The 25,247-nt window shown below is 63.0% G+C and overlaps 1 protein-coding gene across 9 annotated transcripts; it reads left to right on the forward strand.

Annotated features, from left to right (window-relative positions):
* The first annotated feature begins 1,180 nt into the window (after positions 1 to 1,180).
* SYNGAP1 (synaptic Ras GTPase activating protein 1) lies at positions 1,181 to 23,869 on the forward strand. 9 transcript variants are annotated; one of them, XM_068665142.1, is made up of 17 exons: positions 1,642 to 1,775; positions 4,850 to 4,869; positions 5,136 to 5,289; positions 5,379 to 5,477; positions 6,103 to 6,657; positions 7,835 to 7,979; positions 8,494 to 8,638; positions 8,708 to 8,944; positions 10,789 to 10,990; positions 11,400 to 11,575; positions 11,685 to 11,726; positions 12,575 to 13,406; positions 14,124 to 14,297; positions 16,190 to 16,401; positions 18,723 to 18,823; positions 20,425 to 20,493; positions 23,593 to 23,866. In XM_068665142.1, the coding sequence occupies exons 3-17, from the start codon at positions 5,146 to 5,148 to the stop codon at positions 23,724 to 23,726; spliced, it is 3,267 nt and encodes a 1,088-aa protein (XP_068521243.1). In that variant the 5' UTR covers positions 1,642 to 1,775; positions 4,850 to 4,869; positions 5,136 to 5,145; the 3' UTR covers positions 23,727 to 23,866. The 9 variants fall into 9 exon arrangements, 8 of the variants coding, with proteins under 8 accessions (XP_068521238.1, XP_068521242.1, XP_068521237.1 ...); XM_068665143.1 differs by lacking the exon at positions 1,642 to 1,775 and adding an exon at positions 3,325 to 3,531; XM_068665137.1 differs by lacking the exon at positions 4,850 to 4,869 and having other exon boundaries at positions 1,181 to 1,775; positions 16,196 to 16,401; positions 23,593 to 23,869.
* Positions 23,870 to 25,247: the final 1,378 nt, after the last annotated feature.

Consider the following 25,247-nt stretch of genomic DNA (forward strand, 5'->3'; position numbering starts at 1 on the left):
ACCCTGAACATGTATGTTGCTTCCCTGTCCTCCTGAGCACGCCTGTTACCATGGTTACCGCATCCTGCACACGCCTGTTGCCGTGGCTACCCCATCCTTAGCACGTGTCGCCGTGGTTACCCCGTCCCGAACACGCCTGTTGCTATGGTTACCCCGTCCCGAACACGCCTGTTGCTATGGTTACCGTGTCACCGTGGTTGTTGTGTCCCCCACACGTGTGTCGCCGTGGTGACCCGCTCCCGTTGCCGTGGTTACCCGGGCTGTACGCCGTCGCCGTGGTTCCCCCGCCCCGCACACGCCTGTCGCCGTGGTTACCGCAGCCCCGCGTTGCCATGGTTACGCTCCTCCCGCACACGCGTTGCCCTCGTCAAGCACATGCCTGTTGCCGTGGTTACCATCACCCCGTCGCCATGGTTACCCCAGCACGTTGCCGTGGGTACCCGGCACATCCGTGTTGCCGTGGTTACACGCCTGTTGCCATGGTTACCCATCCGTGCACATCCGTGTTGCCATGGTTACCCAGCAGCCTTCTTACCGCCGGCACTGCTGTGCACACGCGTGTTGCCATGGTTACCCATCCATGCACATCCATGTTGCCATGGTTACCCAGTCATTACATCCATGTCGCCATGGTTACGCGCCTGTTACCGTGGTTACCCATTCGTGCACATCCATGTCGCCACGGTTACCCAGCTTTCCACCCGTTGCCATGGTTACACACGCTATCACCACGGTTACACGCCTGTCACCCCCGTCACCCCGCCTTTCCATCCATGTTGCCATGGTTACGCAGCCACATCGCCATGGTTACCCAGCGTTACAGGCATGGCACCACGGCCACACGCCTGTTACCATGGTTACCCATCAATGTCACCATGGCTACACGCCTGTTACTATGGTTACCCATGCATGTCACCGTGATTACACGCCTGTTACCATGGTTACCCATCCGTGCACATCCATGTTACCATGGTTACACGCCTGTTACCATAGTTACCCATCCATGTCACCATAGTTACACGCCTGTTACCATGGTTACCCATCACATCACCACAGTTACACGCCTGTTACCATGGTGACCGATCCGTGCACATCCATGTTACCATGGTTACACGCTTGTTACCATGGTTACCCGTCCATGCACATCCATGTCCCCATGGTTACACGCCTGTTACCATGGTGACCGATCCGTGCACATCCATGTTACCATGGTTACACGCCTGTTACCATGGTTACCCATCAATGTCACCATAGTTACACGCCTGTTACCATGGTTACCCATCACATCACCACAGTTACACGCCTGTTACCATGGTGACCGATCCGTGCACATCCATGTTACCATGGTTACATGCCTGTTACCATGGTTACCCATCCATGTCACCAGTTACACGCCTGTTACCATGGTGACCGATCCGTGCACATCCATGTCCCCATGGTTACACGCCTGTTGCCATGGTGACCCATCACATCCCCATGGTTACCCGCCTGTCCCCCCGGTTTCCCACCACCTCCCCGTCCCCCCAGTTTCCCATCCTCACACCCCCGTTCCCCCGGCTCCCCATCCCCCCGGTACCCCCCCCCCGGTGCCCCCCCGGTGCCCCCCCGGTGCCCCCCGTGCCCCCCGCGCGCCCTCAGCCGCCTGTACCCCAGCAAGGCTTCCTGAGCCGCCGCCTGAAGAGCTCCATCAAGCGCACCAAGAGCCAGCCCAAGCTCGACCGCACCAGCAGCTTCCGGCAGATCCTGCCCCGCTTCCGCAGCGCCGACCACGACAGGTGGGGGGACACCGCGGGGACACCCCCCCGGGGGACACCGGCAGACCCCCGGGGACAGCAGCATCCCCCCCCCCCCCCCCCAACTCCCTCCCCGGGACACCCGCGCATCCCCTCCGGGACAATGACATCCTGCCCTTGGGGTCACCGTCATCCCCTCCTGGGACACCAACACCCCCCCTGGGGACACCAACCCCCCCCCCAGGACACCAACACCCCCCTTGGGGTCACCAACACCCCCCCCAGGACACCAACACCCCCCTTGGGGTCACCAACCCCCCCCCAGGACACCAACACCCCCCTTGGGGGACACCTACAATCCCCCCCAGGACACCAACACCCCCCCCTTGGGGTCACCAACAGCCCCCCTGGGACACCAACACCCCCCCTTGGGGTCACCAACAGCCCCCCTGGGACACCAATTCCCCCCCCCAGGGAGATCAACTCCCCCCCCTTGGGGACACCACGACCCCCCTGGGGACACCAACACCCCCCCCCCCAGACACCAGCATCCCCCCCCTGGGGACACCACAGACACTCCCAGGGATGCCACAGCCCCCCCCCAGGGACACCATAGCCCCCTCCCCACTCCTGGGATGTCATTCCCCCAGGATGTCACCCCCCCTAGGATGTCACCTCATTGGGTTGTCACCCCCCCAGGATGTCACCTCTTTGGGATGTCACCTCCCTGGGCTGTCACCCCCCCCGGGATGTCACCACCCCCCTGGGATGTCACCCCTCTGGGGATGTCACCACCCCCCTGGGATGTTCCTGTCCTGGTTTGGGGACAACGTGGGGACGGTGGCACTGTGCAGGTGGCAGTGGGGATGTTTGGGGACAGCCCTGGGATGGGGACACTTTTGGTCCCCGGGTGGCACCACGGTGGGTGTAGGGACAGCCCGGTTCTCCCCCAGTGTCCCCAAACCAGGGGACAAGCCCCGCTCCCCTGGTGGCATGGGGACAGCTCTGCGCCGAGTGTCCCCAGGCTCTGCGGGGAGGGGACAGGTCCGGGTGTCCTGCTGGGCACGGGGACAACCCCGCCACAGGGTCCCCAACGTCCCCCTGTGGGGCACGTCCCTAATGTCCCCAACGTCCTCAATGTCCCCAAGGTCCCCATGTGGGGCAGGTCCCCAATGTCTCTAACGTCCCCAATGTCCCCAAGGTCCCCATGTGGGGCACGTCCCCAGTGTCCCCAATGTCCCCAAGGTCCCCATGTGGGACACATCCCTAATGTCTCCAGTGTCCCCAAGGTCCCCATGTGGGGCACGTCCCTAATGTCCCCAGTGTCCCCAACGTCCCCATGTGGGGCAGGTCCCCATGTCCCCAATGTCCCCAACATCCCCATGTGGGGTGGTCCCCAGTGTCCCCAAAATCCCCGTGTGGGGCAGATCCCCGGTGTCCCCAACGCCCCCACCCAGGGCACGTCCCCGTTGTCCCCGTTGTCCCTTCATGGGGCGGATCTCCCTACCCCGTCCCCTCCTCTTTGGGGACACTTTGGGGACTGGGTGGCCAGGCAGGTGGCAGGCGGTGCCGGTGCCGTTTATAGCCCGGAGCCGGTGGGTGGGAGCCGGGCGCAGGATCCGGCCTGGCACCGAGCCCGGTGTCACCGTCACCGTCACCGGCGTCACCGCCACCCATGGGGTACAGCCCCGGGGAGAGGGGGGGCTGGCGGTGATTCCCCCCTCCCCCCAGGGATGTCCCTTGTCCCCAGGGAGATGACGGCCAGGAGGTGGGGGCTCCTGGCCCTGGGTGCCCAGAGGTGGGTTGCCTTGTCCCCAGTGGTGTCCCTTTGTCCCCAGGGGTGTCCCTTTGTCCCCTGGGGTGTCCCTTTGTCCCCGGGGGGGATCTCTCGTCCCTATCCTGCCGGGTGGTCCCCAAGGGGGACGTCCCTTGTCCCCTGCTGCCGATGGCATCCCTCATCCCCGGGGCTGGTCCCCCTTGGTGGGGGGTGTCCCCTGTCCCAGAGGGGATGTCCCCTGTCCCCTTTCCCCATAGGGGATGTCTCCTGTCCCCTTGCCCCATAGAGGATGTCTCTGTCCCCATAAGGGATGTCCCCATAGGGGATGTCCCCTGTCCCCATAAGGGATGTCCCCTGTCCCCTCACCTCATAGGGGATGTCTCATGTCCCCATAAGGGATGTCCCTGTCCCCTCACCCCATAGAGGATGTCCCTGTCCCCACAGGGGATGTCCCCTGTCCCCTTGCCCCATAGGGGATGTCCCTCGCCCCATAAGGGATGTCCCCTGTCCCCTCACCCCATAGAGGATGTCCCTGTCCCCATAAGTGATATCCCCTGTCCCCATAGGGGATGTCCCCTGTCCCCTTGCCCCATAGGGGATGTCCCTCACCCCATAAGGGATGTCCCCTGTCCCCTCACCCCATAGAGGATGTCCCTGTCCCCATAAGTGATATCCCCTGTCCCCATAGGGGATGTCCCCTGTCCCCTTGCCCCACAGAGGACACCCCTTACCCTCATCCCCATGGGGACACCCTGGGGGCTCCCCTATCCCCTGCACCGGGCGATCCGAGTGATTTTTTTTTTTGATTTTTTTTTAAATTTTTTCATTTTTTTCGCGGTGGTGTCGGTGCCGGTGCTGGTGGTGGTGGTGGGGGGCTGCCTCTCGCCGGGGTATTTTTATCCGCGCCGCCCCCGCGTGCGCTCGGTGCCGGTGACACGGTGACGGTGACGGTGACGGCGGCCGCGGGGACGTGGGGACGTGGCGAGGCCGCTGCTTACGCAGCCCCGGGGATAAATTTAGCACCCGGGGGCGGCTCACCTGCGCCAGCTGCACCGTGCCGGAGGGGGGGGGGACACACACAGGACAATTTTGGGGTGATACGTGCCTGGGTTTCCCCCCGCCCCTCCACCCCCTTCCCCTTTTTGGGGAGTCCCGCATCCATTTGGGGAGTCCCCCGTCCCCTTCGGGAGGGGGGTGGGGGGCTCCCCGGATGCCCACGGAGAGGGTGGGGGGGCTCCCACCGTCATGTCCCCCTCCCTCCCTCCCCATATCCCCCCCCCTCCCCAAGCCCTGACTCTGTCTCTCTCTGTCCGTCCCGACGCCGCGGACGCGCCCCCAGGTCCCGCGCGGATGCCCCAGGTACCCCCCCCCCACCGCCGCCACCGCCACCCCCCCACCCCCCCACTCGCATGCCACCCCCCCCCCATACACACTGCCACCACCAACCCCGGGCACCCCCGACCCCAACCCCACCCCAAAACCCCCAACCCCCTCCCACCACCACCGCCGCCACCGCCTCCCCCCTTACCCCAAAATCCGCCGTCCCCCCCCCCTTCCCCCACCAAACTCCCCTACCCCAAACCGCGTCCCCCACCCCGAGCGTCCCCCCCGCCGCGTCCCCGCAGGGCCCGGTTGATGCAGAGCTTCAAGGAGTCGCACTCGCACGAGTCGCTGCTGAGCCCCAGCAGCGCGGCCGAGGCGCTGGAGCTCAACCTGGACGAGGACTCCATCATCAAGGCGGTCCACAGCAGCATCCTGGGGCAGGAGTTCTGCTTCGAGGTAAGGTTGACCCCCCCCCAAGCCCCCCCGAGGTGTCCCCGCGCTGGTGGCCCCCACATTGTTGTCACCGTCCCTTCGCCTTCCCGCAGGTCACCACCGCCTCGGGGACCAAGTGCTTCGCGTGCCGCTCGGCTGCTGAGCGGGATAAATGGATCGAGAACCTGCAGAGGGCTGTGAAGCCCAACAAGGTGGGGTGGTCGACCTCCTCTGTGGGGGTGGTCAGCTGGTGGGGATGGGGGTGGTCAGCTGGTAGGGATGGGGGTGGTCAACTGGTGATGATAGTCACTGGTGGGGCTGGGGGTGGTCAACTGGTGGAGATGGAGATGGTCAACTGGTAGGGATGGGGGTGGTCAATTGGTGGGGCTGGTTACTGGTGGAGATGGGGGTGGTCAACTGGTGGAGATGGAGATGGTCAAGTGGTGAGGCTGGTTGACAAGGGGGGCTGGAGATGGTCAACTGGTAGGGATGGGGGTGGTCGACTGGTGGTGATGGTCACTGGTGGAGATGGGGGTGGTCAACTGGTTGGTATGGTCAACTGGTGGGGCTTCAGATGGTCAACTGGTGGGAATGGCCAACAAGTGAGGCTGGAGAGGGTCACCTGGTGGGGATGGCCAACTGGTGGGAATGGAGCTGGTCAACTGGTGGCGATGGGGATGGTCACCTGGCCGGGATGGATCTGGTCACCTAGCGGGGGTGCAGACGGTCACTGGTGGAGCTGGCCATCGGGTGGAGATGAGGGTGGTCACCTGGTGACCCCATACCCCACACCCAGCTGTCCTCATCCCCGCTGTCCCTCCCCCTTCCCCCCCCCAGGACAACAGCCGGCGGGTGGACAACGTGCTGAAGCTCTGGGTGATCGAGGCGCGGGACCTGCCCCCCAAGAAGCGCTACTACTGCGAGCTGTGCCTGGACGACATGCTCTACGCCCGCACCACCAGCAAGGCGCGCACCGACAACGTCTTCTGGGGCGAGCACTTCGAGTTCAACAACCTGCCGGCCGTCCGCACCATCCGCCTGCACCTCTACAAGGACACCGACAAGAAGCGCAAGAAGGACAAGAGCAACTACGTGGGGATGGTGAGCATCCCCATCGCCAGCGTCACCGGGCGGCACTTCGCCGAGCAGTGGTACCCCCTCAGCCAGCCCAGCGGCAGCAAGAGCAAGGCCGGCTGCCCGGCCCTGCGCGTCAAGAGCCGCTTCCAGACCATGAGCATCCTCCCGATGGAACTCTACAAGGAGTTCGCCGAGTACGTCACCAACAACTACCGGATGCTCTGCGCCGTGCTCGAGCCCGTGCTCAGCGTCAAGAGCAAGGAGGAGGTGGCCTGCGCGCTGGTGCACATCCTGCAGAGCACCGGCAAAGCTAAGGTGGGGTGGGGGGACGGAGGGAGGGGTGGAGAATGGATGGAGGAGGGGTGGGGGAGTGGTGATGGGTGGGTGGAGGAGGGAGGGAGGGATGGAGAGATGGATGGGCGGATGGATGGAGGGAGGGAAGGAGGGAGGAGGGATGGATGGATGGATGGATGGATGGATGGATGGATGGATGGATGGATGGATGGATGGATGGATGGAGGGAGGGAGGGAGGGAGGGAGGGAGGGAGGGAGGGAGGGATGGAGGGATGAATGGATGGAGGGATGGAGGGATGGAGGGATGGATGGAGGGCAGGCATAGGGAGATGGATGGAGGATGGATAGAGGACAGATGTGTGGAGGACTGATGGATGGAGGGGTGGGTGGGTGGATGGATGGATGGATGGATGGATGGATGGATGGATGGATGGATGGATGGAGGGATGGATGGAGGGATGGATGGATGGAGGGATGGATGGATGGATGGAGGGATGGATGGATGGAGGGATGGAGGGAGGGAGGGATGGAGGGATGGAGGGATGGATGGATGGATGGATGGAGGGATGGATGGAGGGATGGATGGAGGGATGGAGGGCAGGCATAGGGAGATGGATGGAGGATGGATAGAGGACAGATGTGTGGAGGACTGATGGATGGAGGGGTGGGTGGGTGGGTGGGTGGGTGGGTGGATGGATGGATGGATGGATGGATGGATGGATGGATGGATGGATGGATGGAGCATACGCATGGAAGATGGAGGGAGGAGGGATGGCAAAGGATGGACAGATGAGGGAAAATGATTATGGATGGAGAACAGCTGGAGGGTGAATGGAGGACAGGCATGTGGAGGATGGATGAATGGATGGAGGATGGATGGACAGAAGAAGGATGGAGAGAGGGATGAATACAGGACAGATGAAGCAAGGATGGATGGGCTTATGGAGGATGGACGGAGCACAGGTGGAGTACAGATGGATGAGAGATGGAGGACAGGAAAGATGGATGGGCAGCAGATGGATGGATGGATGGATGGATGGATGGCAGTTGAATAGGGGACAGAAGGATGGACAAAGGACAGAGAGATGGAGAACGGAGGGCTGGCTGGCGGGGCAGAAGATGGAGGTGGGACACAAACATGCGGGGAGGGTGGGCTGGGCGCTGGTGGGCGCTGGGCTGCCCTGACGGCCATGGGCAGGACTTCCTGTCGGACATGGCCATGACGGAGGTGGATCGCTTCATGGACCGGGAGCACCTGATCTTCCGGGAAAACACCCTCGCCACGAAAGCCATAGAGGAGTACCTGAAACTCATCGGCCAGAAATACCTCAAGGATGCCATTGGTGAGCCCCACCAGTGCTTGGGGTCCTTGTTGCAGGCAGGGCCCCACTGGCCTGGCGGTGGGACGGTGAGTTGTCCCCATACATGGCCATGACACTACTGGCATGACCAGGGGATGGTTGGATGGTCCTGTGCCGTAGCCGTGTCCCCACTGCAGTGGCCTGGCCATGGGATGGTTGGGTGGTCCCTGGTCCCTGCTCGTAGAAGTGTCCTCATTGGCATGGCCATGGGATGGTTTGGAGGTTCCTTCTTGTGTCTATCTGTGGCCTGTTGGCATGGCCATGGGATGGTTTGGTGGTTCCTTCTCGCAGCTGTCCCCCCACTGTCAGGGTCATGGAAAGGTTGGGTGGTCCCTCCTTTAGGGGCATGGTGGTCCTTCCCCATGGCCATATCCACATCGGGGTGCTCTGGCTGTGGGATGCCCAAGTTGTCCCTTCTCGGGGCCATGTCCCCAGCGGGGTGGCCTGGCTGTAGGACATTGGGGTGATCCCTGCTCTTGTCCCCGTCCCCCCACAGGCGAGTTCATCCGGGCGCTGTACGAATCGGAGGAGAACTGTGAGGTTGACCCCATGAAGTGCTCGGCCTCCACCTTGGCCGACCACCAGGCCAACCTCCGCATGTGCTGCGAGCTCGCCCTCTGCAAGGTGGTCAACTCGCACTGGTGAGTCCTCGGGGCTGGGGACATCCCCTGGTGTCCCCACCGCGGGATCCTGACCGTGTCCCTCCCCAGCGTGTTCCCACGGGAGCTGAAGGAGGTCTTTGCCTCGTGGCGGCTGCGGTGCGCTGAGCGGGGCCGCGAGGACATCGCCGACCGGCTGATCAGCGCCTCGCTCTTCCTGCGGTTCCTTTGCCCCGCCGTGATGTCCCCCAGCCTCTTCGGCCTCATGCAGGAGTACCCTGACGAGCAGACTGCCCGTACCCTCACCCTCATCGCCAAGGTCATCCAGAACCTGGCCAACTTCACCAAGTGAGAAGCCGGGGGGGGGCGAAAAAGAGGGGTGGTGGTGGGCAAGAGTGGTCGGATGGGTGGAGAATGGAGGGAAGGTGGATCTGAAGGTCTGCGGGTGGATGGTGTGGTAGGTAGACAAAGGGAAAATGGATGGGTGAGGTGCTGGGTGGATGGAAGGATGGAAGGATGGAAGGATGGAAGGATGGATGGAAGGATGGAAGGATGGATGGATGGAAGGATGGAAGGATGGAAGGATGGATGGAAGGATGGAAGGATGGAAGGATGGAAGGATGGATGGAAGGATGGATGGATGGATGGATGGAAGGATGGAAGGATGGAAGGATGGATGGAAGGATGGAAGGATGGAAGGATGGAAGGATGGAAGGATGGATGGAAGGATGGAAGGATGGATGGATGGATGGATGGAAGGATGGAAGGATGGAAGGATGGATGGAAGGATGGAAGGATGGAAGGATGGATGGAAGGATGGAAGGATGGATGGGTGGATGGATGGGTGGATGGATGGAAGGATGGAAGGATGGAAGGATGGATGGATGGATGGATGGAAGGATGGATGGATGGAAGGATGGAAGGATGGATGGAAGGATGGAAGGATGGATGGATGGATGGAAGGATGGATGGATGGGTGGATGTGTGGATGGATGGATGGATGGATGGATGGATGGATGGATGGATGGATGGATGGATGGATGGAAGGATGGATGGATGGAAGGAAGGAAGGAAGGATGGATGGATGGATGGATAGAAGGATGGATGGATGTGTGGATGGATGGATGGATGGATGGATGGATGGATGGATGGATGGATGGATGGATGGAAGGATGGATGGAAGGATGGATGGATGGGTGGATGTGTGGATGGATGGATGGATGGATGGATGGATGGATGGATGGATGGATGGATGGATGGATGGAAGGATGGAAGGAAGGAAGGATGGAAGGATGGATGGATGGAAGGATGGATGGATGTGTGGATGGATGGATGGATGGATGGATGGATGGATGGATGTGTGGATGGATGGATGGATGGATGGATGGATGGATGGATGGATGGATGGATGTGTGGATGGATGGATGGATGGATGAGCGGGATGCACAGAAGATGGGTAAATGGACGGAATATGGAAGGACCGGTTGATGGATAATGACTGGAAGGTAGATGAGAGTTTTGGTAGATGGATGGATGAGTTGGATGGAGTTGGAAGACAAATAGAGATAAGATGGGTGAGTTGGATGGAGGGAAGCCAGGCAGATGGAGATAAGATGGATGGGTGAGCTGAGGGATGATGGAGAGAAGATGGATGAGTTGGTGTACAGAAAATGGACAGAAATGATGCAGATGGACGAGTTATTGGGTGAATGGATGAGAAGATGGATGAGTATAGAAGATGAACAGGCAGAAGATGGATGATTTGATGGAGATGAATAGATAGAATGAAGATGGATGAGTTATTGGATGAATGGATGAGAAGACGGACGAGTTGATGGCTGATACATGGAAGATGAGTGAGGTGGTGGATGGAGGGGAGATGGACAGATGGGGATGATGATGGATGGATGGATGGATGGATGGATGGATGGATGGATGGATGGATGGATGGATGGATGGAAAAGACTTATGGATGGGTTGGGTGGAAGAAAGATGGATGGAAGACGGAGGGAAGAGTTTGCAGATGGATGGAGAACAAATGGAAGAGGAGCTGGATGAAGGTCAGACGTGGCTTTATGACCAGACGACTAGAAGCCAGAGGGACAGAAGGGACAGAGAGCAGCACACGGGGCCAGCGGTGGGGCCAGCTGGTGGTGGGGAGAGTGGAGACCCCTCTGAGCACCCGCCCGCAGGTTTGGCAGCAAGGAGGAGTACATGGCCTTCATGAACGAATTCCTGGAGCTGGAGTGGACCAGCATGCAGCAGTTCCTCTACGAGATCTCCAACCTGGACACCCTCACCAACAGCACCAGCTTCGAGGGCTACATCGACCTGGGCCGCGAGCTCTCCACCCTGCACGCCCTCCTTTGGGAGGTCATGTCCCAGCTCAGCAAGGTACCCGGGACATCTGGGTGCTCTCCTGGGTGCTCATCGGGGTCCTGGGTGCCTTGGTCTTCTCCTGGGTGGTCATCGGGGACCTAGGTGCCTTGGTCCACCCTGTGGGATGTTCTGGGGTCTTGGACATCTGGCTACCACTGGGAGGACATTTTGGGGTCCCAACCACCCGTGCAACCCTCAGGGGCCATGGTGGGTTCCTGTGCCCCCCTTTAGGGAGTCATTTTGGGGTCCTACCACCCCACGTTCCCCAAGGACCTCTTTTGGGGTCTCATTCCCTTGCGTGTCCCCCAAAGGGAGGTCACTGGGGGTCCCGTCAACCCATGCCCTCCTGGGGAGGAGGTCATTGGGATTCTGGGGGGTGGGATTTGGGGGAAAAAGGGGGAGTCACGGACGACTTCCTTCCCAGGAGGCCCTGCTGAAGCTGGGCCCACTGCCCCGGCTGCTGACGGACATCAGCGTGGCCCTGCGCAACCCCCACCTGCAGCGGCAGCCGAGCCAGGGGGAACGGCTGCCCCCCAAGGGGCTGGTGCTGCGGGGACCCTCGGCCGACCTCCAGCCCTACCTCGTCCGTGACCTCAACAGGTGGGGACCCCCAAGAGGCCCCTCTGTGTCCCCCCACTTCCCCATGGGTGTCCCCACCTCCTGCCCCACCGTGGGGGTCCCCGTCATCACCTGTTGTCTGTCCCCACAGCTCTGTTGACCTCCAGTCCTACATGGTGCGGGGCCTTAACAGGTGGGTGATGGGGTGGGGTGGGGTGGAAATGGGGATGGGATGGGATGGAGATGGGGATGGGATGGGATGGGATGGGATGGGATGGGATGGAGATGGGGATGGGATGGGATGGGATGCAGATGGGGATGGGATGAAAATGGAGATGGGATGGGATGGGATGGGATGGGATGGGATGGGATGGGATGGGATGGGATGGGATGGGATGGGATGGGATGGGATGGGATGAAAATGGAGATGGGGATGGGATGGGTTGGGGTAGAGATGGAGTTAAGGTTGGGGATAGAGATAGAGTTGAGGTTTGGGGTGAAGATGGGATGAGAATGGGGACCGAAATGGGGTTGGACATGGGATAGAAATGGATGGAGCTGGAGATGGGATTGGGGATGGGGATGGAGATGGGATTGGGGGTGGGGATGGGGATAGGATGGGAATGGAATAAAATGAGATGGAGCTGGAGCTGGGGATGGGATAGAAAGGGTTGGGGATGAGAACAGGGATGGAGATGGAGATAGGGATGAGATAGAAATGGGGATGGGATGGGGATCGAGATGGAATAGGGTGGGATGGGGATGAGAAGGGGCTGGAGATGGGGCTGGGGCTGGAGACAGGGATGAAGTAGAAATGTGGATGGGATGGAGATGGGACCGGGACGAGGATGGAGATGGGGTGGGGATGGGACGGGGATGGAGAAGGGATGGGCACCACCTGAAGACCCCCATCTGGGCCATCCCTGGGGTGTGTCCCCACCCCAAGCGGACCCAGCTCCATCCCTCCTCTCCGTCTCACCCTCCTTGGGGACCCCCCCGGCGGTTGTCCCCTCCCAACCCTTCCCTTTGCCCCCTCCCCAGCTCCATGGAGGTGCCACGCCTGCCCTCCCCGCCGCAGGAGAAGGGGCCGCCGGAGGTGCTGGTGCTGAGCCGCCCCCCCCTCGCCCGCTCCTCGCCCGCTTACTGCACCAGCAGCTCGGACCTGACGGAGCCGGAGGGGGGGCGAGCTCTGGGGGTGGGCAAGAGCGTCTCCATGCTGGACCTCCAGGATGGCCGCGTGGACAGCGTCCCCAGCCTGCCCGCCGAGCTGCTGGCCGCCGCCGGGGGTCCAGCCCCAGGGGGTGGCGGGGGGCTTCGTCCAGGTCGCCTCTCCCAGGGCAGCGCCTCCAGCTTGGCTCCCCCCCGTTTAGGGGTGCCAGAACCTGGGGGGCCGCAGCTGCGGGTGCCCCTCTCTTTCCAGAACCCCCTCTTCCACCTGGCAGCCGACGGCCCCCTGCGTCCCGAGACAGGTGGGGGGAGCGAGGGGCCCTTCGCCCCCCCCTTGCACGGGTACAGCAAGAGCGAGGAGCTGGCTGCACCCCCCCCCAAGCACATCACCCACAGCCACAGCTATAGCGACGAGTTCGCCCGGCCAGGGGGGGACTTCAGCCGGCGGCAGCTCTCCCTGCAGGACAGCCTGGCCCCCCCCCAAATCACCATCGGGGCCCCCCCGCCACCCACCCCCCGGGGAGCCCGGGCAGGGAAGGGTGGGGGGCAGGGGCCGGCGGCCCTGGGGGTGCCCTCCAAACCACGGCCAGCCAGCGGGAACCTGCTGGCGTCCCCCGAGCCCACCTACGGGCCCCCCCGGTCCCGGCAGCCCTCCCTGGCCAAGGAGGCATCGGTGGCTGGGATGAAGCCACCGGTCACCAAGCAGGTGGGGACGGGGGGGCGACATATGGGGGGTGTGGGGATATGGGGGAATGGGGGACAGCTGGGACATGGGGCTTTGGGGGACATAGGGGCGTTGGGGACATGGGGGGGCATGGGGACATAGGGGACAGCTGGGACATGGGGCTATGGAGGACATGGTTGGGTCATGGGGACATGGGAGGCGTGGGGACATGGGGGATATAGGGGGTGTGGGAACATTGGGAACAGCCAGGACATGGGGTTCTGGGGGACATAGAGGCATGGTGGGGGCATGGGGACATGGGGGACAGCTGGGACATGGGGGACATAGGGACATGGAGGACATGGTGGGGGCATTGGGGGCAAGAGGACATGGGGGACAGCTGGGACATGGGGTTATGGGGAACATAAGAACATGAAGGAAATGATGGGGACATGGGGGACATTGGGATATGGGGGACATAGGGACATGGGGGAACAGGGAGGACATAAGGGGGACATGGGGGAACAGGGAGGACGTAATGTGGACATGGGAGACAACTGGGATGGGGGTGATATAGGGACAGGGAGGGATACTGGGACATGGGGGGCATGATGGGGACATGGGATGAGGGACGTGGGGGATATAAGACAGGGGCGTGGAAATACGGGGGTGATGGGGGACATGGGGTGGACATGGGGACATGGTGGGGATGGGGACACCGGGTGGGGGGGTCCCATCCCGTTTGTGCTCCCCCCCCAGGCCTCACAGACGCCGTCGACGCTGAACCCAGTGATGCCGGCGGCCGAGCGCACGGTGGCCTGGGTGTCCAACATGCCGCACCTCTCGGCCGACATCGAGAGCTCCCACATCGAGCGCGAGGAGTACAAGCTCAAGGAGTACTCCAAGTCCATGGACGAGAGCCGGCTGGACCGGGTAGGGCCACCCGCGGGACCCAGCAGCAGGTCCTGGGGGGGGTGACATGGGGGGGTTGGGTTTTAGGGTGAGGCAGGTCCCAGGGATCCAAGAGTTTGGGGTTTAGGGTGAGCTGGGTTGTAGGAGGTGACCTTGATGGAGCCAGGTTCTGGGCATGCGGGTGTCTGGGTTTTTAGGGTGATGTGGGGGCATAGGGGTTCAGCATTTAGGGTGGCAGGGGTCCTGAGGACCCAAGGTGTCCCCGTGAGGTTGACCCAGGTGTCCCCATGGGGTTGACCAGGCATCCATGCATCACCATGGGGTTGACCCAAGGTGTCCCCATGGGATTGACCCAAGCATCCCCATGGGATTGACCCAGGTGTCCATATATCTCCATGGGGTTCACCCAGGTGTCCGTATGTCCTCATGGGGTTGACCCAAGCATCCCCATGGGGTTGACCTAGGTGTCCCCATGGTGTTGACCCAGAGTCCCCAGGGGGTTGACCAGGCGTCCATATGTCCTCAGGGGGTTGACCCAAGAGTCTCCATGGGGTTGACCCAGGTGTCCCCCATGGGGTCGACCCAAGCATCCCCATGGGATTGACCCAGGTGTCCATATGTCCTCGTGGGGTTGACCCAAGCATCACCATTGGGTTGACCTAGGTGTCCCCATGGGGTTGACCCAAAAATCCTCAGGGGGTTGACCAGGTGTCCATATGTCCCTGTGGGGTTGCCCAAGCATCTTCGTGGTGTTGACCTGGGTGTCCCCATGGGGTTGACCCAAGAATCCTCAGGGGGTTGACCCGGGCGTCCCCATGGGGTTGACCCAAGAATCCTCAGGGGGTTGACCAGGTGTCCATATGTCCCTGTGGGGTTGACCCAAGCACCTCCATGGGGTTGACCCGGGTGTCCCCATGGGGTTGACCCAGGCGTCCATGTGTCCCCATGGGGTTGACCCAAGAGTCCTCAGGGGGCTGACCCAAGAGTCCCCATGGGGTTGACCCAAAGAGTCCCCAGGGGGTTGACCAGGTGTCCATATGTCCCCGTGGGGTTGACCCAAGCATCTTCATGGGGTTGACCCAAGCATCCCCATGGGGTTAACCTAGGTGTCCCCATGGTGTTGACCCAAAGAGTCCCCAGGGGGTTGACCAGGCGTCCATATGTCCTCGGGGTTGACCCAAGAGTCTCCATGGGGTTGACCCGGGTGTCCCCATGGGGTTGACCAGGCATCCATGCATCACCATGGGGTTGACCCAAGGTTTCCCCATGGGGTCGACCCAAGCATCCCCATGGGATTGACCCAGGTGTCCATATGTCCTCATGGGGTTGACCCAAGCATCACCATTGGGTTGACCTAGGTGTCCCCATGGGGTTGACCCAAAAATCTTCAGGGGGTTGACCAGGTGTCCATATGTCCCTGTGGGGTTGACCCAAGCACCTCCATGGGGTTGACCCAGGTGTCCCCATGGGGTTGACCAAGGCGTCCATGTGTCACCATGGGGTTGACCCAAGAATCTTCAGGGGGTTGACCTAGGCATCCCCATGGGGTTGACCCAGAGTCCCCATGGTGTTGACCCAGAGTCCCCAGGGGGTTGACCAGGTGTCCATACGTCCCCGTGGAGTTGACCCAAGCATCTTTATGGGGTTGACCCGGGTGTCCCCATGAGGTTGACCAGGCGTCCATGTGTCCCCATGGGGTTGACCCAAGAGTCTCCATGGGGTTGACCCGGGCGTCCCCATGGGGTTGACCCAAGTGTCTACCGGGTTGACCAGCTGTCCCCACAGAGTTGCCCCAACCATCCCCACGGGTTTGACCCAGGCTCCCGGGTCTTGCTTCTGGTGGGGGGGGTTCCTGGGTGTGGTGGCGGCGGCGGGGGGGGGCCCCAGGCGCCCTGCAGTGTGCGCTGTGGCAGGTGAAGGAGTACGAGGAGGAGATCCACTCGCTGAAGGAGCGGCTGCACATGTCCAACCGCAAGCTGGAGGAGTACGAGCGGCGCCTGGTGTCGCAGGAGGAGCAGACGAGCCGCATCCTGCTGCAGTACCAGCACCGCCTGGAGCAGAGCGAGAAGCGCCTGCGGCAGCAGCAGGCCGAGAAGGACTCGCAGATCAAGAGCATCATCGGCAGGTGAGGGAGGGACCCGGCCGGGGGGGGGCAGGGGGAGATTTCGGGGAGTCGTTGGGGTGTGGGGGATGGAGAGGGATAGAGAGGGCTTGGGGATATGGGAGGGGGGCGTAAGGGGGGTGGGGGATGGATGGGTATAGGGGGGTGTTGGGGGATAGGGGGGTGTAGGACACGGAGCATATGGGGACATAGGGGGACATGGGGGATGCAGAGGGACATGGGGTACAGAGGGACAGAACATAGGGGGACATGGGGATGTAGAAGGACATGTAAGATATGGGGACACAGGGGGGCAGAGAGGGACATGGAACGTGGGGACATGAGGAGCATAGATGGACATGGAACATATGGGGACGTAGTGGGACATGGGGGACACAGAGGGACATGGGGGGCGTAGAGGGACATGGAACATATGGGGACATGTGGGACATGGGGAACATAGATGGACATGGAACATATGGGGACAGAGGGGGACATGGGGGATGTAGAGGGACATGGAACATATGGGGACAGAGGGGGACATGGGGGATGTAGAGGGACATGGAACATATGGGGACAGAGCGGGACGTGGGGGACATAGAGGGACATGGAACATATGGGGACACACGGGGTCATTGAGGGACATGGAATGTAGGGACATGAGGAGCATAGATGGATGTGGAACATATGGGGACATAGAGGGACATGGGGGACATAGATGGACGTGGAGCATATAGGGACACGGGGTGGCATAGAGGGACATGGGGGACACAGAGGGACATAGAACATAGGGGGACATGGGGGATGTAGAGGAACATGGAACATATGGGGACACAGGGGGACAGAGAGGGACATGGAGGACATAAAGGAACATGGGGGATGTAGAGGGACATGGAACATATGGGGACATGAGGGACACAGTGGGACATGGGGGACAAAGAGGGACATGGAACATATGGGGACAAGTGGGACATAGAGGAACATGAGGGCACAGAAGGATGTGGAACATACGGGGACGTAGGGGGACACAGAGGGACATGGGGGACATTGGGACACGGGGCACGTAGATGGACTTGGGGACAAAGAACAACACAAGGGACACAGAGGGACACAGACATGGGGACACAGGGGGACACAAAGGGACGTGGAGCATATGGGGACATAGGGGGACACAGGGACAGGATATAGGTGACAGAGGGATATGGGGACATGGGGACATGGGGGGACAGGGAGCTCTGTGGGGACACACCAGGACAAGGAGGGGGCTGGGGACACGAGGTCCGGAGGGCCACCAGGACAAGGGGTGACAGGATGGGGACAGGGATGGGGGGGACATGGGACGTGCATGGGGACAGAAGTGTGGGGGGGACATGAGGAGGTCCCGGTGCTTGGTGGCTCATAGTCCCCTGGTGTCCCCTCCCCATGGGCCGGGTCCCTGTCCCCAGGGTGTCCCCAGGGCGGGTGGCAGCATGGCCCCAGGGTGTTCCTCTGCGTCCTGGGATTGTCCCCACCCTGTCCCCTGCATGTCCCCAAGGCTTCCCTGGGGTGTCCCTGGGATGTCCCCGCATGCCCCTGGGACAGGTGGCAACGTGACCCTGCTGCAGGGGTGTCCCTGGGGGGTGGCAGCGTGTCACCGGGGTGTCCCCATGTCCCTAGGGTCTGTCCCCAGGGGTGTCACCCTCCATTGGGGGGTGGCAGCGTGTCACCGGGGTGTCCCCAAGTCCCTAGGGTTTGTCCCCAGGGGTGTCCCTGGCGGGTGGCAGTATGTCACCGGGGTGTCCCCACATCCCTAGGGTCTGTCCCCAAGGGTGTCACCCTCCCTTGGGTGAGGTGGCATGTCACTGGGGTGTCCCCAAGTCCCTAGGGTTTGTCCCCAAGGGTGTCCCTGGGGGGTGGCAGAATGTCACCGGGTGTCCCCACATCCCTAGGGTCTGTCCCCAGGGATGTCACCCTCCCTTGGGGGGCGGCAGCATGTCACCAGGGTGTCCCCATGACCCTAGGCTTTGTCCCCAGGGGTGTCCCTGGGGGATGGCAGCATGTCACCGGGGTGTCCCCATGTCCCTAGCGTTTATCCCCGGGGGGGTGTCCCCATCCCTTGGGGTACCCCCCCATATCCCCATTCATTCTGTCCCCCCCCCCCGGTTGTTTTTTTTTGGGGGGGGGGGTCGGTGGGCGTTTGTCTGTGTGCTTGGTGGGGGGGGGGGGGGGGGCGGGTGGGGACGCGCGCGTTTCCCCCCCCGTTGTTTTTTTTTTTTTTGTTTGTTTGTTTTTTGTTTTTTTTTTTGTTTTTTTTTTTTTGGGGGGGGGGGGGGGGGAAAGGGGGTGGCAGCGTGACCCCGGTGAAGCCTGGCCCCGCAGGCTGATGCTGGTGGAGCAGGAGCTGCGCAGGGATCACTTGGGCGCCCACGACCCCCCCGAGGGCCGGCGGCGGCTGCTCGACGCTCAGGTGGAAATTACAATGTCATTGCTCTGCTCCGTGTGCCCACGGCCATCCCACCGCCGCGCTGGGGGGGGGCAGCCCCCCCCGGGGGGGTTGGGGGGCAGGGGGGGCAAGGGGAAGGGATGGGGAGCCCTATGGGGAAAGGGGGGATGGGGAGAGGGAGATGGGGGTTGGGGGGGTTGGGGATGGGGGGTTGGGGGGGGTGTTGGGGGAGATTTATGGGGGGGGGGTTATTGGGGGCTGGGGGCGTTATTGGGGGGTGTTTATATCTGGGGGGGTTGTTGGGAGAATTTTTGGGGGGTGTATATGTAGATATGGGGGGATATCGGGGGCTGGGGGCTTTATTGGGGGTAAATATATATATGGGGGGGTTATTGGGGGCATTTTTGGGGGGTGTATATGTATATATGGGGGGTTATTGGGGGCTGGGGGCATTAATGGGGGTAAATATATATATGGGGGGGTTATTGGGGGCGTTTTTGGGGGGTGTATGTGTATATATTGGGGTTATTGGGGGCTGGGGGCATTTATGGGGGGGTATTTATATAGGGGAGGGGTTTATGGGGGGTATGGGCATTTATGGGGGGGTATATATCTATATGGGGGTGTTGTTTATGGGGGGGGTATGGGCATCGGGGGGGGCTGTGGGTGTGTATGGGCATTTATGGGGCCTGGGGGTATTTATGGGGGGGTTGTGGGGGTATCTGTGGGGGGCTATGGGCATTTATGGGGGGGTTGGGACTCCCTGGGGGGATTTGGGGGCATCTGGGGGGGGTCTGTGGGCACCCTTGGGGGGTTGTTAACCCCCATGGGGGGGTATTGGCATCCTGGGGGGGGGGATTGGAAGCCCTGGGGGGGGGATTTGGGGGCTCTGGGGACCTCTGGGGGGGTTATGGGCACCCATGGCAGGGGGGGGGGGTTATGGGGTCACCCCTGGGGGGACATAGGGACCACGGGGGGGGGCACACCGCCACCCCTGGGGGGGACAGGGCCACCCCCACGGGGACACTGTCACCCCTGAGGGGGGGGTTAAGGGGGGGGGGGGGGGACAGGGCCACCTCCAGGGTGGGACACAGGGGACAGAGCCCCTGCTGGGGGTACACCACCACCCCCAAAGTGACAAAGTGACCCCCCCCGGGGGACAGGGCCACCCCCTAGGGGGACACGGTCACCCCTGGGGGGGGGACACGGGGACAGAGCCACCCCGGGGGGGGGGGGGACAGGGCAACCCCAGGGGGGGACACCAGAGGGACACGAAGCTGGGGGGGGGGGACACAGACCCACAGCGTCCCCTCCCCGCCCCCCCCGAGCTGACTTAGGGACAGGGCCACCAACGTGTCCCCAAGGCCACCAACGTGTCCCCAAGGCCACCTTGCCCCCCCCCCCCCCCCCCCCAGGTGATGGAGCCGGTGCCGGGCCCCCTCCTTGGGTTGGGGACCCCCAGTGTAGGGCCACCGCCAAGGCCACCACCGGGACACGGCGTGTCCCCAAGCCCCCGGTGCCACCCTCCCCGTCCCCCTTTGCCCCCCCAGATTCCCACGGGGACGAGCGTGTCCCCTCACCCCCCCCCGGTGGCCCTGACCCCCCCATGTCTCTCTTCGTCCTAGCTGTCCGTCAGGTAGCGCGGGCCAGCCCTGCCTTTGTCACGGGACCCTCGGCCTCCGGTGACACGCCAGGTGGGTCCTTGTCCCCATCCCCGTCCCCCCCCGTCCCCCCCCCACCTGTAGGTAGTGTCCCGCTGCCCCAGGGGACCTTTGGGTGTCCCCATTGCCCCCCCCCACCCGTGTCCCCCAGGGACGCTGAGGGATTGTAGGGACGGAGCTGAGGTGTCCCCGTGTCCCTTGGGGACATGGGGTGGGGGTGTCCCCACGCCCCCCCCCTACCCCCCCGGTGTCCCCTGGACACTGGGAACCTGTAGGGAGGTGGATCTGGGGTATCCCTGGTGTCACCCTTGTGTCCTTGTGTCCCCCAGGGACACTGGGAACCCCTTGGGGACACGGATCCAGGGTGTCCCCATGTCCCTCTTGTGTCCCCTCGTCCTCCAGGGGACACTGGGGACCCTTGGGGACATGATTCAGGGGTGTCCCCATGTCCTCTGGACACTGGGAACCCCTGGGGACATGTGTCCCCATGTCCTCCTCGTGTCCCCATGTCCCCCAGGGACACTGGGAACCCCTTGGGGACACGGATCCAGGGTGTCCCCATGTCTCTCTTGTGTCCCCTCGTCCTCCAGGGGACACCAGGGACCCTTGGGGACATGATTCAGAGGTGTCCCCATGTCCTCTGGACACTGGGAACCCCTGGGGACATGTGTCCCCATGTCCCTTTTGTGTCCCCATGTCCCCTGGGGACACTGGGAACCCCTTGGGGACACAGATCCAGGGTGTCCCCATGTCCTCCTTGTGTCCCCATGTCCCCAGGGGACACCGGGGACCCTTGGGGACATGATTCAGAGGTGTCCCCATGTCACCCAGGGACACTGGGGAACCTTTGGGAACACGGATCCAGGGTGTCCCCATGTCCCTCTTGTGTCCCCTCGTCCTCCAGGGGACACTGGGGACCCTTGAGGACATGATTCAGGGGTGTCCCCATGTCCTCTGGACACTGGGAACCCCTGGGGACATGTGTCCCCATGTCCTCCTCGTGTCCCCATGTCCCCCAGGGACACTGGGGACCCTTTGGGGACACGGATTCAGGGTGTCCCCATGTCCCTCTTGTGTCCCCATGTCCCCCAGGGACACTGGGAACCCCTTGGGGACATGGATCCAGGGTGTCCCCATGTCTCTCTTGTGTCCCCTCGTCCTCCAGGGGACACCAGGGACCCTTGGGGACATGATTCAGAGGTGTCCCCATGTCCTCTGGACACTGGGAACCCCTGGGGACATGTGTCCCCATGTCCCTTTTGTGTCCCCATGTCCCCCAGGGACACTGGGGACCCTTTGGGGACACGGATTCAGGGTGTCCCCATGTCCCTCTTGTGTCCCCATGTCCCCCAGGGACACTGGGAACCCCTTGGGGACACGGATCCAGGGTGTCCCCATGTCTCTCTTGTGTCCCCTCGTCCTCCAGGGGACACCAGGGACCCTTGGGGACATGATTCAGGGGTGTCCCCATGTCCCCCAGGGACACTGGGGAACCTTTGGGAACACGGATCCAGGGTGTCCCCATGTCCCTCTTGTGTCCCCTCGTCCTCCAGGGGACACCAGGGACCCTTGGGGACATGATTCAGAGGTGTCCCCATGTCCTCTGGACACTGGGAACCCCTGGGGACATGTGTCCCCATGTCCCTTTTGTGTCCCCATGTCCCCTGGGGACACTGGGAACCCCTTGTGGACTCATATCCAGGATGTCCCCATGTCATCCTTGTGTCCCCATGTCCCCTAGGGACACTGGGAACCCCTTGGGGACATGGATCCAGGGTGTCCCCATGTCCTCTGGACACTGGGAACCCCTGGGGACATGGATCCACGATGTCCCCATGTCCCTCCCGTGTCCTCTTGTCCCCCAAAGGACACTGGGGGGACCCTTGGGGACATGGGTCCTGCTGTCCCCATGTCCCTCGTGCGTCTCCGTGTCCCCACAAGCCACTAAGGGACATGAGGCTGGCGTGTCCCCATGTCCTTCCCATGTCCCCATGGGAACCCCCCAGGGACATGGAGCCAGGTGTCCCCATGTCCCTCTCACGTCCCCGTGTCCCTCTCGTGTCTCCACGTCCCCTGGGGACACTGGGGAACCCCTGGGGACATGGACCCGGGGTGTCCCCATGTCCCCGCTGTGTCACTGCAGGGCCGTGTCCCCTCCCTCGTCCCGATCCGTCCCAGAGGACGCGGATCAGGGGTGTCCCCCACGTCCCTTTTGTCCCCTCCGTGACATCGATCCAGGGCGTCCCTGTCCCTCCCGTGTCATGGCTAGGACATGCCACTGGGGTGTCCTTGTCCCCTCCTGGAGTCCTTTGTCCCCCCAGGGGACACAGATCTGGGGTGTCCCCATGTCCCCCAAGGGACCCTTGGGGACATGAAGCTGGGGTGTCTCTGTCCCCCTGTGTCCCCATGTCCCCTAGGGACATGGAGCTGGGGTGTCCCCATGTCCCCCCAGCGTCCCCATGTCCCCTAGGGACACTGGGGACCCTTGGGGACATGGAGCTGGGGTGTCCCCATGTCCCCCCAGCGTCCCCATGTCCCCTAGGGACACTGGGAACCCCTGGGGACATGGCTTTGGGCTGTCCCTGTCCCTCTCACGTCCCCCCTTAGGGGGCAGGGGAGGGGACACCGGTGGTGTCCCCATGTCCCCTCTGGGGGTGGCGGGGTTATTTTGGGGTCGGGGAGGGGGGAGGAAGGGGGGGGCACCCACCCGCCCCCCAGCGCTGGCGCCCGCCGTCACCCACCTCGTCTCCATCCTCGTGTCTCGTGTCCCCATCTCACCTCACCCTTTTATTTTTTTTTGGGGGGGGGGTGGTGGGGGGGTGACACTCGCGTCCCTGTGCCATGTCCTGTCTTTGGAGGGGATATGGGGAGGGGGGGGGCATAAATTTGGGGGGAGGGTTGGGGGTGACCCCACCACCCACCGGAGGGTCCCGCGGAGCCGCCGCAGGTGAGTGCCACGGGGAGGATGGGGTTGGGGAGGGGGGGACCAGAATTTTGGGGTGGTGGCGGGGAGGGGGGGGGGGACACCGGACACAGGGTGGGGGTGTCCGCTCGGGGAGGGTGTGGGGGACATTTGGGGGAGCTTTTTTTGGGGGGCGGGGGGGTGAATAAGCCCCCCTCGGTGCCTTGCAGGAGAGGCAGCTTTCCGCCGTGGGTGCAGCAGACCCGGGTGTGAGCTGGGCCGGGGGGGTCCCCGCGCGGCCCCCGCCTCCGCCCCCGCCACCCCCGATCACGGCCAACGGCGAGCTGCGCGCCCCCGCTGCTGAGCACTAGCCCCCGCCCCGGGGGCCGCCGGACCCCCGCCCGCACCCCCCCACCCTCCCCCAAAAAATCCCTGAAGTCTCTGAAGCCCCCTCCCCAAAATTCTCCTCCCCCCCCCCCAAAACCTCAGCAGATGGCGGTGGCCCCCCGGCGGCCCCCGGGGAAGCGGGGTCCCCCCCCCCCATCCCCATCCCCACTCATCCTCCCCCTTCCTCACCCCCCCCCCCACGTCACCACCTCCAGCCCCCCCCTCGTGCACCAGGAGGCTCTTGTGCAACGTCCTCGTGCAAAGGGGGCTGCGGGGAGGGGGGGCCTCGTGCGACAGCGGCGGCTCCTCATGCAAGGGGGGGGCTCCTCGTGCACCGGCGGCAGCTCCTTGTGCAACGCCGGGTCCTCGTGCACCGGGACTGGGGAGGCCTCGTGCAACACCAGGTCCTCGTGCACCAGGACCAGTGCTGCTCCTCGTGCAACGCCAGCCGGCTCCTCGTGCAACGCTGGATCCTCGTGCAAGGCCGGCTCCTCGTGCACAGGGACTGGGGAGGCCTCGTGCAACATCAGGTCCTCGTGCACCAGGACTGGAGCAGCTCCTTGTTCAATGCCTGCTCCTCGTGCAACACCAGGTCCTCGTGCACCAGGACCAGTGCTGTTCCTCATGCAACGCCAGCCGGCTCCTCGTGCAACGCTGGATCCTCGTGCAACGCTGGCTCCTTGTGCACAGGGACTGGGGAGGCCTCGTGCAACAGCAGCTCCTCGTGCAACGTCAGGTCCTCGTGCACCAGGATCAGTGCTGCTCGTCGTGCAACACCAGCTCCTTGTGCACCAGGACTGGGGAAGCCTCGTGCAACACCAGCTCCTTGTGCACCAGGACTGGGGAGGCCTCGTGCAACACCAGCTCCTCGTGCACCAGGACGGGGAGGCCTCGTGCAACACCAGGTCCTCGTGCACCAGGATCAGTGCTGCTCCTCGTGCAACATCAGCTCCTCGTGCAACGCTGGATCCTCGTGCACCGGGACTGGAGCACCCCTCGTGCGCCACCTCCCCGTGCATCGCCCCCCCCCCCCTCATGCCGTGCACAAGGACCCCCCCCCTCACCATGCACCAGGACCACCCCCCCCCCATGCATCAGCTCCTCATGCATCGCCCTCCTTCATGCATCCCCCCCCCTCCACGTGCACCAGGCTGGGGGCTCCCCCCCCCCATTTCTCCCCCCTCCCCCTTTTATTTTTCTCCCCCCTCGTGCACCAGGAGCCGCCCCCCCCCCTTCTTTGCACGCCCAGCTCCGTCGTGCAACGGCCGCACCGGGCACCGGTACCGGGGGGGGAGGTCACACAAGGGGGGGTCCCCATGCAGCACCAGCCTCCCGGGACCCCCCCCCCGGTGCACCGGGACTCCCCCAACTCACCGGAGCCCTCCCACAACGTACCGGGGACCCCCCCCCGGTGTACCGGGCCCCCTCCCACCACGCACCGGGACCCCCCCCCGGTCCCCACAACGCACCGGGGGCTCGCCCAGGCACACCGGAGCCC

This window comes from Anas acuta, chromosome W (genome assembly GCF_963932015.1).
Source record: "Anas acuta chromosome W, bAnaAcu1.1, whole genome shotgun sequence".
Taxonomy (NCBI): domain Eukaryota; kingdom Metazoa; phylum Chordata; class Aves; order Anseriformes; family Anatidae; genus Anas; species Anas acuta.